This window comes from Trichosurus vulpecula, chromosome 1 (assembly GCF_011100635.1).
Source record: "Trichosurus vulpecula isolate mTriVul1 chromosome 1, mTriVul1.pri, whole genome shotgun sequence".
In the NCBI taxonomy this organism is placed as follows: Eukaryota; Metazoa; Chordata; class Mammalia; order Diprotodontia; family Phalangeridae; genus Trichosurus; species Trichosurus vulpecula.
Genome location: NC_050573.1, coordinates 60207538 through 60222884, shown reverse-complemented (window position 1 = coordinate 60222884; position 15347 = coordinate 60207538). Strand labels below are relative to the sequence as shown.

At 44.6% G+C, this 15347-nt stretch overlaps 1 protein-coding gene across 6 annotated transcripts in view; it reads left to right on the top strand.

The window, feature by feature from the left end:
• Positions 1-6929: 6929 nt before the first annotated feature.
• DAZAP1 (DAZ associated protein 1) overlaps positions 6930-15347 on the top strand; it is a 39381-nt gene continuing 30963 nt past the window's right edge. For 4 of the 6 annotated variants that reach the window (XM_036755600.1, XM_036755577.1, XM_036755574.1 and 1 more), the window contains exon 1: positions 6930-7180. Coding sequence is in view for 5 of the 6 variants with exons in the window: in XM_036755577.1 (XP_036611472.1) it covers positions 7152-7180 (29 nt within the window). In the remaining variant the exon portion in view is untranslated. The remainder of the gene's footprint in view (positions 7181-15347) is intronic. The other 2 variants (XM_036755589.1, XM_036755584.1) reach the window with 1 other exon arrangement.

The window sequence follows — 15347 nt, the reverse complement described above, 5'->3', positions numbered from 1 at the left end:
TCTGTCTGCCTCATTCTCTTCATCTGTAAAAAAAAAAAATAATCTGAATAATAATATTACCTACCTTCCAGGGTTGTTGTGAAGATAAAATGAGATATATTTTTTTAAATAAAAAAATATTTTAAAGTAAAATACATCTCACAATGATATAAGGAGGGGGTAGTTACTGATTGCACTGGTTTTATTCTTGATGTCAGAGACTATATCTCTTTTATTTAGTGCAGACGTACAACATGGCACACGTACACACACATACAAAAAAATTTTCTCTTATTATTCATGGTATAACATGCCTATTATAGGGTGAGATGTACTGTACAACTGTGTTGCTGTTGTTATTAAGTCGTGTCCAACTCTTGGTGACCCCATTTGGGGTTTTCTTGGCAAAGATACTGGAGTGGTTTGCCATTTCCTTCTCCGGCTTCTTTTACAGATGAGGAAACTGAGGCAAACAGGGTTAAGTGACTTGCCCAGGGTCACACAGCTCGTATGTATCTGTCAGCTAGTATGTATCTGTATTTGAACTCAAGTCTTTCTGACTTAAAGCCTAGAGCTCTATCTACCACTTTTTCAGTGATTCATTAAAAAAAAAAAAGGTAGGAAACTAACAAGAAAATGGTAGCACAGTTTTATACATGTTAAATATTTAAGAAATGCGTAAATACTACAATAAATAGTGTCCTAGTCTGCTACTGCAGGCTGCTGTGGCTAAGCCTGGGCCCAAGGTTTATATAGCTGTGCAACGGCTTTAAATGACTCACAGATTGAGGTATTGTATCAGTGAGGAGCCACCGAATAAGAATCTCGTCCCCGGGTGTGTCTAAGCTAAACTCTGTGGGTACTACTGATGTACTGAACCATTCACTCAGTAAGTCAGTCAACAAGCATTTATTAAGCACCTACTATGTGTTGAGTCTTGTTTGAACCATTTTAGTGGTCTCCTCAGAAATCATATACTATGTAAGAATCAAGTCTAAAATGTAATACAACAGTCCATCATTTTAAAAACTAAATATACATATGAATTTTTATACGTATATATTATGTTACATTATAAAATATATGCCATGTTATAATGTTATTTATCATGTTATATTATATTGATAGATAAAAATATATTATGTTAGAGTATTTTGTTCTATCGATGTTCAAACATGTTAAAATATAGTGTTATACTCTAACGTATTATATATGTATTATATATAAAACCTCATTCTTCAGTATAAGTTGGGAACGTTGTCTTTTTTGAGCGTGTTAAGGAGACACATTCTTTAATGAATTCAAGGTTGCTGTACTGCTCTCACCTGCGATATTAACAACAAATACAATAAGGTCAGGCCGCTGTAAGGAGGTCTGGAGACCTTCTGTGACCTGCTTCAACTCTTCGAACAATAGAATTCGGAATCCTTTTCTAGCCTTACCAGAATTAGTCCAGCTGCTAGCTATGAATCAGCTCACCACTGATGGGGACCGACTGGACACCCTGGCACAGGAGGGAACAACAGATGATATTTTGGTTTTTTTGAAAGTCCAAGTTTGCTGAGCTGGTCTTTTCTGTGGCATGTGTAAAAGTAGATAGGAAGCTAGGTCTCAAAGCATGCTCTAGTCTGGATGGAGCATTATCTCTGACCCCCTGGATAACAGACTGTTTGTGCCTGCTGATACTACAACGGCATAGAGACCTTTAACGTCTGATAATTTTTTTTATGATGTATCTCAAATTCATCAGCCTTGTCCTCTCAGAGAGACGGCTCCCACACCTGGCCCTCTGCTGCCTGGACTGCCGCTGTCCTCAGCCATAGGTCCTCTTCCAGCTCCAAGGATGGCCTTCAAGAACCCCTGTCCCAAGGGCCTTCCCAGCTCTGACACTCTCTGTTCTAAGAACCCTCTCAGCTCTGATATCCTGTGTTCCAAGAACCCTCACAGCTCTGATACTCTGTGTTCTAAGGGCCCTCCCAGCTCTGATATCCTGTGTTCTAAGAACCCTCCCAGCCCTGACATCCTGAGTTCTAAGGGCCCTCCCAGCTCTGACATTCTACTTTGTAAGGCTCTTTTCAGTTCTGACATGTATATTCTAAGGTCCTTTTCATTCCTGCAATTATACATTTTGTTATTATGCATAGCAAATAATAAAAGACAAAATGTAATTAAGGGCTTAATTGCATTCTGCAGAGTTCAGAGGAAGGCTCTCTCTCAGAGCTGGGACTTGAGCTAGGGTTTTTCAGTAAGTTGGTATCCAGGTAGAAGAAGGGGTTAGGGAGGGCAAGATTGGGTGTCTAAGAGTGGTGTAGATATCGTGTGAGAAAGGGCACTGATGCAATTCAATTCATGATACAGTGGGAAAAGCCCTCGAATGGGAATTAGACCTAGCTCAGTTATTTAATCCTTGTCTGACCTTTGGCACTCAACTTTTCTGAGACTTGGTGTACCCATTTCTAAAAAAAACCCAAAGCATTTGGATTAGATAACCTCAAAGGTCTCTTCCAACTCTGTGATCCTATAAAGAAATGGTAGTGATGTAAAAAGTAATGTTTGAGCTGCCTGTTGAAGGAAGCAAGGGATTCTATGCAGTGGGCAAGACACGTATGAAGAAGAACATTCCAGGCATGGAGGATGGCCAGGGCAACGGCACAGAGAAGGGAAACTGAGTACCAGGTGTACAGAACAGAGAAGACAGTTTTGTTGGATTGCTGAGTACATAAAGGGGTGTAATGTTTGAGACTGGAAAGATAGATTGGGGCTTGGTTATTAGGGACTTTAAAAACCCAAAAGAATTTATATTTTATTCCAGAGGTGTTAGTTAGGTGGCCACTAGAGTTTGTTAAGTAGGGGAGAGAGATGGTCAGGTTGGTAGTAAAGGAAAGGCATTTTGGAAGTAGTGTAGAGGATAGATGGGAGTTGGCAAGGAATGAGTCTAGCACAGTCCAGGTGAGAGGAGGTGAGGGACCTGAGAGTAGTGGCTACTTGAGTAAGGAGAAGGGGTCAGGCAGATAAGAAAGATGTTGTGGAAGTAGAAACGGAAATACTTGGCAACCAAATGGATATATGGAGTGATGGAGAGATAAGGCCGCCATTGTGAACCTTTGCCAGAATAGGCGTTTGGTAGCAGAGTGGGTTTTAGGAGATAGCTCATGAGTTCTAGTTTGGATAGGTTGGGTCTGAGATATTTCCAGGGGATGCAGTTTGAAATGACCAATAGAAGAGCCATTCCCCAACAGATAGCAACCCTGAAAGATAGGTGCTGTTATTTTGACCATTTTCAGTCGAGGAAACTGAGGCAAACAGGTTAAGTGACTGGCCCAGAGTCACACAGCTAATAAATGTCTAAGGCCAGGTTTTAGACTTGAACTCAGGTCTTCCCGACTCAAGAAGCTAGGTGGCACAGTGGATAGAGTCCTGGGCCTAAAGTCAGAAGGACTCATCTTCCATCTTCCTGAGTTCAAATCTGGTCTCAAACACTTACTAGCTGTGTGACCCTGGGCAAGTCCCTTAATGTGTTTGCCTCAAGTTTCCTCATCTGTCAAATGCGCTGGGGAAATGCCAAACCACTCCAGCACCTTTGCCAAGAAAACCCCAAAATGGGGTCACAGAGAGTTGGACACAATTGAAACAACTGAACAAACAGCAATAACAAACTTCCTGACTCCAAGCCCAGGGCTCTATCCACTGTGCCACCTAGCTGCCTAGGTGCTATGAAGACCCTAATGTTATAACTGGAAGGCTCTTAAACAGAGAATATCAGAGTTGGGAAAGACCTTAGAATAGAGAATGTCAGAGCAAGAAGTATCTTTATTCCAACCTTCTCCTTGTATAGATGGAAAAACTAAGGACTGGATTGTACATAGTAGGCACTTAATAATGTGGTTTTTTATTCATTGATTGACTTAAGGTCACATATTTTGTAAGGGGCAGAGCCTATGACAGGGTGGGGAACCTGTGGGCTTTGACTGAATCCAAACTTCACAGAACAAATCCCCTTAATAAAAGGATTTGTTCTGTAGAACTTGGACTCAAGTCAAAAGGTCACACTTGAGGACCTGGAGGGCCACATGTGGCCATGAAGCTGCAGGTTCCTCATCCCTGGCCTAAGATCTAGGACAGACTTTTCTGGGGTGAGGACCTGTTTTTAATGGCCAAACCTTCCGTGGACTTTGCACATAGTAGTATTTGTGGTACTAAGGCCTATTAAGTGAAAAAAAAAATATGACAAAATGATCACACACATACAAGGTGTATACAGCAAAAGGAGTATACAAGGGCATGTCTATATCTGTCTATTTATCTGGAATTTTAGACAGGTTGAGTTTGAGATGCTTTCTGGCGATCCCGTTTGAAATGGCCAATAGGAGAGTACACACACACACACATACACACACACACACACACACACACACACATCCATAGTGAGGGCAAATATGCATGTGTGCCCCTCTCTTGTCTACCATACCATACACCAGTGTATACAGACAGGTATGCACACATACATACCCTTGCTTATCTACACGTGGGTACACACACATGTTCTTGCAAGCCCATACTGGAATTCTGCAACCCTTTAAAAAAGTTTCTTCCATCTCACCATCACCCCAAGGCTAGCACAGTGCCTGGCACCTATTAGACGCTTAAGAAATGTTGATTGATTGACCACATAAGTAACCAACATTTGAATATCCTCTGAAGGTTAATAGGTATTTTACATCCGCTCACTCTCTTTTGATTCCTCTAACTGCCAGGCGAGGGAGTCAGGGTGAGTTCCATTGTCCTCATTTTCCAGAAGACACGGGTCCAGAGGAAAACCACTTCCCTATAGAACGTAACAACTGGAAGGGCTCTTAGGACCCTTAATTCGGCAGCTGGAAGGTACCTTCCAGCTAGGGAGAGGATTGGACCAGAGGACCTCTAAAGTCCTTTTCAGTTTCTAGCCCCAGGGAATCTCCACCTTTTTGTGTGTCAGGGACCCCTTTGGCTGTGTGCTGATTGATGCTTATACAAGGTTTTCAAATAATTGAAAGAAACGCAAAATTTCAATTAGAGGTTGGTAAAAATAAAGCGGTCTTTTTTTTTTTCCAACTAAGTTCAAGGTCTCTCTGAAACCTGTTCATTGACGCTTGGACCCCAGGTTAAGAACTCCTGCTCTATCTCCATTCCTTTCTCCTTCCAAATGGGGAAACTGAGGCTCGGCGACTTTAAGGGGGGCTGCCGAGGTGACAGAGCGATGGCCCGCCGGTAGCTCCCCCGGACTCCAAAGTTGGCTCTTTGCAGGATTCCGGCGCCCGTCCCCGGCCGCTTTGTCTGCTACCCCTGGTGTCCAGGACAGCGCCGGTCGGCTTCTCTTCTCCCCGCTCTCCGGGGTTTCGGTCTCGGGTGCTCTCTCCTCCCGGAGAAGCCCCCAGCTCGAAGCACAGAGCAGCTCCCCTCCCCGCCCCACCCCCGCCTTCCCTCCTCCCCAGCCTATGCTGCAGCGCGCGCGCCCTGCCAAGCCTGCCTGCAAGCACGTGGCTGGGTTCAGCTCGGGCCAGGGCGAGGAGGAGGCCGGCGCCGAGAAGAAGCGGACTCCATTTCCCAGGCTGCCCCGCGACTGGCCTAGCGCCGGGCGCGCGCAGAGCTAGCGAGGGCGGGGTGGGGGAAGGGGGTGAGCGGGGCGGTGGGAGGAAAGAAAAAGTAGGAACCTAGAGAGAGCGGGAGCAGATGGAGAAGGGCAAACAGATGGGGAGAGGGATGAGAAAGGGAGGGAGAGCTGGCCAGAGGAGACGGGAGAAAGGATACCAGGGGAATAAAAGACCTAGGCTCAAGCCCTACTTCTATCTGTTTGAACTCCCTTCTTTCATCCCCGTTTGCGCCTCCATAAAATGAGGGGTTAGACTAGATGACCTCCTAGATTGCTTCTAGGGTCACCAAATACGGCGAGAACAGTGACCGGGCGTATTAGTGGACCGCAGCTCACTCAACCCGAGCCCAAGAAGCCAATTGAATCTTATGCCCCATTAGTAGGTTCGTGTCCATAATGAGGGTAGTGACAATCCCGCTCGTCTCGACTGGGTCATACATATGGAGTGTCGGTCCCTTTCGGAGGGGGACGAGATCACAACAGGGCCAAGTAGCAGGAACTCGCGACTTAAGCCTGCTGAAGAGAAGGGGGATTAGATGTTCTCTGCGCTTGATGTAAGGGTAAAGGTCATCCACAGATGTGCTCCAGGAGGTCACAGATTCTTCGTCACTGGAGGTCTTCAAGTAGAGGCTTGCCGGGCACTTTCCAAAGGGGGGGATTCCTGATGACACTGAAGTCTGCCTGGATGGCTTCTAAAGTCCCGTTAAGAAGTGAGAAAGAGGAAGGGTAGTGAAAGAGAGAGAGGAGAGACAGAGAGAGGAGAGACAGAGAGAGAGAGAGGAGAGGGGGCACAGAGGTGGTGAAGAGAGAAAGAGGGGGACGTGATGGAGAAAAAGAGGAAGGAGAAAGTGGAAGAGAGGAGAAAGGAACGGGAGACAGGGCGGATGGCTATCCAGTCAAACCCCTCACTTTACGGATGAAGGAACTGAGGCCCAAGGAGGTTAAATGAATTGTCGAAAGTCATCAGACAAGGGATTTGAACCGAGGTCCTCTGACCTTCGGAGTTCATCCTCTTTCCAGTGCAGCACATTGACTACCGTAAGTGGGGAAAAAAGAAAGGTAAAGAGAGGGAGAGGAAAGAAAAAGAGGAAGGAGAAAGGACAGAAGAGAAGAGAAAAGGAGGTAATGAGAGAGAAGAAAGAAGGAGCACACGGGAGAAAATAAGAGGGAGACGGGAGGAATGGAAGGAGACAAGGAGAGGAGAAAGAGGGAGGGCGGGGGAGCGTGCCGAGGACGCACGACGTGCCCCTGGCCCCGCCCCCGGCGTTCCGTGCGGGAGCGCGCACGGGCGCAGCGCCGGCGAAGGGGGGCGGCACGGCGCGGGGGCGCGCGGTGACCGTTGGCGCTGAGGGGAGGAGGCAGGAGGAGCTGCCGCCGCCGCCGCCGCCGTCGTCGTCGCCGCTGCCGCCGCCGCCGCCGCCGCTGCCGCCGCCGTTGCGCAGATCCGGGCTGGGGCTGTGGAGAGGGCGACGGGAGCTTGTGACCTTCCGGAAGAGGGAGCGAGGCCCAGGCCCGGGGGGGAACACGGAGCAGCGCCGCCGCCATGAACAACTCGGGGGCCGATGAGATCGGGTAAGAGGCCCGGCGCAGGCCTCCCTTCCTCCCTCCCTCTCTCTCTCTCTCCCGCCCCGGCCCGGCCGAGCCCGGCTTTGAGGGAAGTCCGGAAACCCCGGCGGCGTCGGGGGCCCCCCCTCCCTCGCCCCGGGCCCCCAGCTTGTGCCTGCTACCGCAGCCCGCCTCAAGGTCACGGCGAGGACCGGGGCAGTCCCCCCTCCCCCCCCGGAGGCCGGGGCAGGTTCCCCCCCCCCCCCGAAGGTCCCCGGGAGCTGGCTGGGGTCCCGTGGCCCCAGCTCTCGGGCCCCTTCTTGGTTCCCTGGGCTTAAGAGAGCCCAAGGCTGGGCGCTTCCTGGGAGCGGATTTGCTGGCCCCCCCCCACCCCGGCCTGGGGAGGCCCCGGCACCTTGGCGGGCCTGGGGGGGGGGGGGCAGCCGTCTCGGCTGCTGCAGGCGGGAGCTCTAGTCAATCTCCTCGACCCTGCCCGGGCTTGGCCACCATTTGCCACCTCCCGTGCGGCTGCCTCCATTAGCTCGGAGGAGGGGACGAGCCCATTGGTTTATCCGGGGCGGGCGGGGAGGGGGAACGCGGCTGCACCTTGGGCTGGGCCACCATTTGCCAGCCGCCACGGGGCCGGCACTCAATTTGGGGCCCCCGGAGGTAAAGGGGGTCATGGAGCCGCTGTCCTCGCACCTGTCCCCAGCCTGCCTGGGGGCACTAATTGCCAGGCTCTGTGGATATTGGTCGGCCACGTTAATTTGGGGGCGAGGGGGCCGATTTAATCCGGGTGGGGTAAGGCATGAAGCCTGAAGGTTCAGCCCCCGACAGTTCGGAGGTATACCTTTTGTTGTATCTGGAGATGGGGAGGAAGAGGAAGTCAATTGTGAAATTGATCCCTGGCAGTGGAGCTTGTTTTCCCCAACTTTGAGGGCAAGGCGAGCTGGGGAGTGGGGGGTGAGCACTGGTTTATCAATGTGACGTTCTTTTGGGGTACGTTTGGCCACCATTGCCCATCTTCCCTGGGGCTGCCCCTGCTCTCCCCTCTAATTTGGGGTGCGACCTTTGTTTCGTCCGGGAGGGGGACTTGGATGGGTGTGAGGATTAGGAAACTGAAATCTCTTCCTCCCACCGATGTTTTCATTACTATTTGCCTCCCTGGGGCCATTCTCTCTGAATCGCAGCTAGGCTCCCCCTCTTATTCCCGGGTTAAGTGAAACTCTTAAGAGGCAGATTTAGACCCCAGAGGAAATAGGGTTTGCCACCTACTTGAGAGCCCCTAAGATCCCATTGGTTTAGGCTAGGAGGAAGTGGAAGATGTGGTGCCAGGAAGCCCACGTGGTAAGGCTGGAGAAACTAACCCTTAGCCTGGGGAAGGCTCTACCGAAGAGTGCTTGGGAACTTTGAATTATCTGTGCCGTTCGCCTTCCATGTCTTCCCCTGTGCCTAAAGCTTTTCAGAGCACCTTGATTTCTGTTATTTTCCTTGATGTTTGAAAGGTAGTAACTTGTTTGAGTCAGGGTTAGGGAGACAGTGGGAGAAACGCCAAACAGCTTTGTTTATAGTCTCTTCCCCTCCAAATCCCCAATTCTAAAAGATCTAGAGCTGTTTTCCAGATCCCGCCCCCCCCCCCCCGAAAAAAAAAAAGAAGCATGTCTTTGGACTGAGATCAAGTTCAGAAGTTTTTATTTAAGAATCTCTACACAAATCTGGTAGAAAGAAGTATCCATCTGACCTTATTCCATCTCTCATTGATAGTAAATGAATTAAAAATAAGTTGTCCCAGTAGATAGAGAGAATTTAATTCTAAATAAGTAAAGGTAGATTTAGTGTACAAAGAAAAAGTTTTCAGGGTATCCAGTCTTCAAAATAACTAACTCTTGCATCTTGGAGTGCTTTAAAAGAATTTGTATTTGGCATAGTGAAGTGGCCAGGTTTTCCTGTCTTCATATCAGAAGAGGCCTTTTGAATTCTTCGAGGCCAAAGTGTTTTGAACACTAGTTTTATTTGCTTAATACAGTAAATAAAAGGGGCGTGTTGTCACATGGTACATTCTGACTGATACACTGTTCTCTTCCATTACTGTGTAGTGAAAGAATCTTTGACAGAAAACCTTTAGAGAATTGGGCTAGCCTTAGCATTATGAAATATTGTTAAAGCAATTTACAGACATTGGTTAAGTCAGTACCTCTGTGTGGTAAGTAAGTACAATATAGAAATGCACCTTCTTGTGGGTGAGAGAAGATGCTCGACAGGGCCACTTGCATGGTATAAAAAGTGTCTGTTTAAAAAGAAGTTCATAACCACTTGAAACCTCTAAAGCTCTTTTAACAGGTAAAATAGTAACTCAGAAGTGAACTTTAGAAACTTCTCCAATGGATCTTTGATCTCCATGCTGTGGCACTCAGCACCACTGGAAAGATTTACAGTAACTAAGGCAGTCCCTTCATACCTCATTCTGTTGAATGATTGTCTTTGTCTTACATTTTCTTTCAAGGATTTTCTTGATGTCCTGGAGGCTTTCAGAAACTTATCTATATCTTAGCCTGATTTTTACAAGATCAATTTAAGGCCTTTATGTTTCTTTCTCATAACTGACTCAGTCATCTAAAATTTTTGGAGCGCTTTACATGTATCAGTTCATTTCATCCTCAGAACACTACCTGAAGTATGTAAGTTCCTACCTGAAGTAGGAGCCATATGTACTAATATTGAAGAAGCAGAGTTAGCAAGGTTAGACTTGCCCATGGTTATCCAGCTACGAAGTAGCAGGTGGGAGCTTACTGACCATCTCTAGTGCTTCTTATCTGAATAGTAGAATTTTTGAACTAGCCGAGAACTTAGCTGCATTAGAGGAGCAACATGTAGTTGGGTAGAAAAAAAAAAAAACCTCTGGACTTGGAATCTGGTGAGACTTGGGTTTGAATGATGCTACATTTATTAGCTGGGTGACTATGGTCAAGTGATTTAACCTCTTTGAAGCCTTGTTTTCCCCATTTGCAAAATGGGAAGCATAATATTCCTGTTTGTTGAACATGCTCAGTAGGGTTGTTGTGCGATTCAGGTGAGAGATCAAGGTAAAAATGCTGAACAAACTGGAAAGTGCTGCAATGGACGTGTTTTATTACTTGTAGGAATAATTCCCCTCACCTTCCTAAGCCTTAGTTTCTTTGTTGTTAAATGGAGATAGTTTTGGATCACAGATTTTGGTGACGATCAAATGAGATGATGCCTTAAACCTTAAAGGCCAACAGATTGTCGATGACTGTTCCTGTCACTGTTAGGGATCATTTAATCCACACTCGTTCTGCAGATGATAAAACAGGCCAGGGTCTTTCTTGCCACTCTTATTCCAGTGCAATTTTCACACTGTCATGAGACTTTTCAATAGTAAGTCATGTTTGTAGAGTACTGAAGATTTACAAATTACTTTTTTCACTGTCCCTTAAAGTAGGACAGTACAAATATTACCTCATTTTAGGGATGGGGCAGGAATTGGACCCATGGTTTCGTTGGTATAGGGAACTCCTGGGTGAGGAAATACCCATTATGAAAGCAGGTCAGCACCTTGTTTGCAACTTAGACCCTTAGATGAGTTGCCTAGAGCATTGAGAGGGGACCTCCCCAGGTTCACACAACTGATGTGGGTCAGAGGTAGGACTCGAATAACCCAGGTATTCCAATCTTCTAGGCTGGTGCTCGCCACTACAGCATAATGCCTCTCATCCCATTTTATAGATGAAGAAACTAAGAGAATGTAAGTAATTTGTTTGTGATCACATAGCGAATTTCTTCTAGCTCTCTTGAGTCAACGTGAATTTAAAACAGGGAGAGTTTTGATGTAATGCTTTTTCTTCAAAACAACTCTCTAAAGTTGTGCATTTATTAACTTTAGTTTATGGATGAGGAAACTGGAGCTCAGCAGTGTTAAATGACTTGCCCAAAACCTTAGAGTAGTTAAAACAGAACTGGGATGAGAACAACTCAGGACTTTGGATTTTTAAGTCCTGAGTTCTTTGCACTAATGCTGTATTACCTCTCAGAAACCTTTGTGCCCCTTTTAAAATATGCTAATTACTGTGCTCTTTAAATTTCCTGTGAAGTCAGCTTGGTGAATTCTGAATGTGGGAGTATGTTTAATGTTGGGATCAAAGTCATTTATTTAACTTTTTCATGTTTAAACAGATAACCAAGTTTCAGAACTTAATTGATTTTAATTGTTCTTGATTAACTTTCCCCTTTAATAAATCTAATTCTCTTCTTTACCTTCTTATGAAATCTACCTTGTTGTAGTATTTGGAAGTAGAGAAAGTTGGAATGGACCTTCCATTTTCTCGGCCATGTGTTTCCATCCTTTCCTTTCAGTGAATGAGAAGATCCATCAACTTGTTTCTCCTCTTCAAAAATAACTCCAGTGTGTGTGCTGGCATGTTGGTGCTACTAACCAGATTAGTGGTGCTCTAGTTTTTCGTGATTCCTGGCTTTGGAGGCCTGTGAGAATTAATAGGCCTAGTTTAAAAACCACTACACTGCTGTTCTGCAAATGTAATTGGACAACTTTCCATCATCTGAATTTGCTTGAAAATGATTTGTGTTCTTGGTTTTTTAATAATTTATTTACATAGTGCTTTGAGGGATTCCAAAGTCTTTTCCTTATAACAACTCTGTGAGGTAAGTAAGTATTCTGAATATTTGGTTTAATGGTTCTTTGGTTTAATGCAAAGAGTACTTGACTTGGGAGTCAGGAAACCTGGGTGTCAGCCCACATGCTGAATAAATCACTTATATGAGCCTCAATTTCTTCCAAAATGGAGATGATACCACAGGTTTGTTGTGAGGAAAGTGTCTTTCAGATCTGAAAGTGCTGTATAAATGTGAGCTGCCTTTTCTAATTTTAGAGTAGTTAGAGAATTGAAACTAATTGGAGTCATGAATCAAATTCTGCTCTGTGGGATATATTGTTCAAAGGCTAAATATTGGGCTTGTTTGAAAAGAAAGTGTAAGGAATCATGGATTGCCACGGCTTTAAATCTTGAATGGTTTCACTTATTTCATTGTCCTTCCAGAATTAAATGCATTTTACTGAGTTTGCAGCTTTTCAGTGAAATTTCAGACATTTTGAAGGGTTGATTAAAGTAGCTGTGAATAGTTGGATTCCTTTTTTGTGGAAGATGTTCCAAGGATTGGTATTAAGTCTATTTATTAATATCTTTACTACTTTTTGGAAGAGACAGTGTTGTTTAAATGTTAGAGGTATGTATTTGAAGCATAGGTACACAGATTGAATTACATTTCTGTAGCTCCAACTTTAATTTGGAACAAACTAGGAAAGAGGGCTGGCTAGGAGCTTGATAAGTGCAGAGAAATGCAATTATGGCAGCCTTATGCATGGGATTAGGCAGCAGAACATCTGTGTCCTCCTCTTGGCTCTGCCAGTAAGTATAATTATGTCATCTTAAGCACTTTGTTTGCAGGGCCTCAGTTTCCTTTTTTACACAACGGAGGGGTTTAGACTAGGTGTACTCAAAGGGCCTGCTCAGTTTTAAGTCCTAAGATTTCAAAGATAGTGTGAATATCAAACTCCCCTCCCCCCATTTTACAGATAAGGAAATCTAAGCTCTTTGAGGTTACCTAGCTTGCTCAGGTCACATGGCTTAGCAAATGGCAGAGCCTGGGCTTAGATCTGATCTTCTGACTCTAGGCCCAAAGGTCTTTACAGATACTGTCTTGGCATCGTGACTGGTGGACTGTGTTTTGGAGACCATTCATGCTATGTCTTACTGAAGTAGGACTAGAGAGAGGCAGCTGTTGAGATTTTATCAGGCAAACTGAGTTCCATTGGGTCACCTTGGATCAGTAAGTCTTAGGGAATTTGGAGGGAATTCTGAACCGCTTGAAGACATAAGAAAGTTGAAGGTTTAATCGGAGGGAAGATAAAAGCAACATTTTTGTTAGCTTCACTAAAAGGTGGTCAAGAAGGTTGTATTGGTCTACAGATCATAGAAAGATCTAAATGTTAAAAGGGGGAGAAAGCACAAAAGACAATTGAATAATGAAGTTAACTTGAAAATCTGGAAATTGGAATGGAAAGAATAATGAACTAGGACATTGGAGGCTGAGATTTTCTTTTTGTGACCAAAATCTTGTCACTTTTGTTTTGGAGGGTCTCAATTTCCTCATATTTAAAATCAGAAAGGATTGCATCCTCTCTTAATTGCCTTTAGACTTTGAAATTCTTTGTTGTAGTGGCCCTTTCACTGTCTCTTTTTACAGGCTTTCTGGCTTTTAAAAATCTATGATTCTATTAAGCCGAATATTAGAAAAATATTAAATGCAAAAATTATGTTACAGCATGTTTTCTCAAGATTAGTTGCAAAAGTCCTTTTCTTGAAATGTTAGAAACAAAACAGTGACCCTCTAGTAGGTACTCCTAAACCTTAGAGGCCAAAGACCAAATGAAAACAGAAGATGTAAAGTTAGTTCTAAAAAGGTTTTCTTAACTGGAGAATGACCCCATTCCAGGTCTGGTCTCATGTTTTGACATTTTTTGTGGGGGGAACTTCCCTCCAATCAATCAGCAAACATTTATTAAGCACTTACAATGTGCCAGGCATTGTACTAAACACTGGGGATCAAAGTAGAATACCTTGCTGTGGTCCTGGTCCACTTCTTAATTCTTTGGCGCTGTTTTGCTCCTCTTGGCTTTTAGGACTTGTTCTTTGTCACTGATAAATCTGACGTTTGTTTAAAAGGGGGGCGCTGTGGTTTTGAAGTAGAATACTCTGATTTTGATAACTTGACAAGGTAGGTTTTAAAAAGCTTAAGGGATTGGGGGGGGTCTAATCACTGGGGTTCAGGCAGAAACTAGTTGACTGCATTAGTAGATTCCTGCTTTAGGTTGGACTAGGTCATCTCTAATGGTTTCGTGGAAAAGCAAGAATTCTGCTATTTCACTATAACTTTAGGAAGGCTACTTACCCTTGTAGGCACCTATTGTCAGTCACATGTAAAATGGCTTCCAGCTCTGACATTTTATGAAATTGGATCCCTCCAACTCTGGGCTTCTATAAATTGGGAACATAATGTGTTTTGATCATCTGAATTGAAGGATAAACTTCTGGTGGTCAGACTTCTCTCTCTTTTTCAGTGATGGCCATGTTTGACAAAATATGTCACGTTGCATATTTGCAGTCTGCCACCTCTGTCAAAGTGGGGCAGATATGCTTATTTATCTGTCCACCAAAGTCAAATTATTCACACTTGTACACAGTTCATTTGTGTGAAAACACAAGTCAGGGTTTTCCTTTACATTGATATGTTCATTGTGTGCATTGTTCAAATGCTTCTGCTTTCTTTTCTCTTGGGTAGAAACTTAGTCTTCCTGTTTCTCTGAATTCTTCATATTTGTAGTTTCTTAAAGCACAGTAATATTCCATTGTGTTCATATACCATGAATTCATTAAGCCTTTCCCAGTTGATAGGCACCCATGATCTCTCTCTCTCTCCCCCTCTTCCCCCCTCCTTCCCTCCCCCTCTTCTTCTCTCCTCTCCCTCCCCCCCTTCTCCCTCCTTTACTCCTCCCTCCCTCCCTCTCCCCTTCTCCCCTCTCTCTCTTTCTCCTTAAAGAAGGAATAAGCATTTATATAGTGCCCTCTGTGTGTTAGGCACTGTGCTAATTACTTTTATTTCATTTAATCCTCACGACCACCTTTCAAGGTAGGTGCTATTATTATCCCCATTTTACAGTTGAGGAAACAGATAAGTAACTTACCCAGACCCAGAATCACATAGATAATATGTCTGAGACCAATTTTGAATTCAGGTCTTCCCTATTCCAGATTTAGTGCACCACCAGCTTTCTATAGGGTATCTTTACTTTTGTCATTTGCCTTCTTGGGGGCTACTGTATATGCCTGGTATGGTATTGCTGAGTCAAAGAGTATGCATCATTAGCAATTTTTCATTTATTGTTTCTCAGAATGATTGGACCAGTTTGCAATTCTGCCAACAGTACATTAGTGTTCCTATCTTTCTAGAGCCCTTCCAATATTTACCATTTCACAATATTTCCTTTTTCAAATACTTTAATCCTGTCATCTTTATGGTATCCCAGTCAGATATCTTAGTGTTAAGCAATAGCTGGTTAATTAGCCCAATACATTTACTTACTGGGTTAGAATCTGGCAAA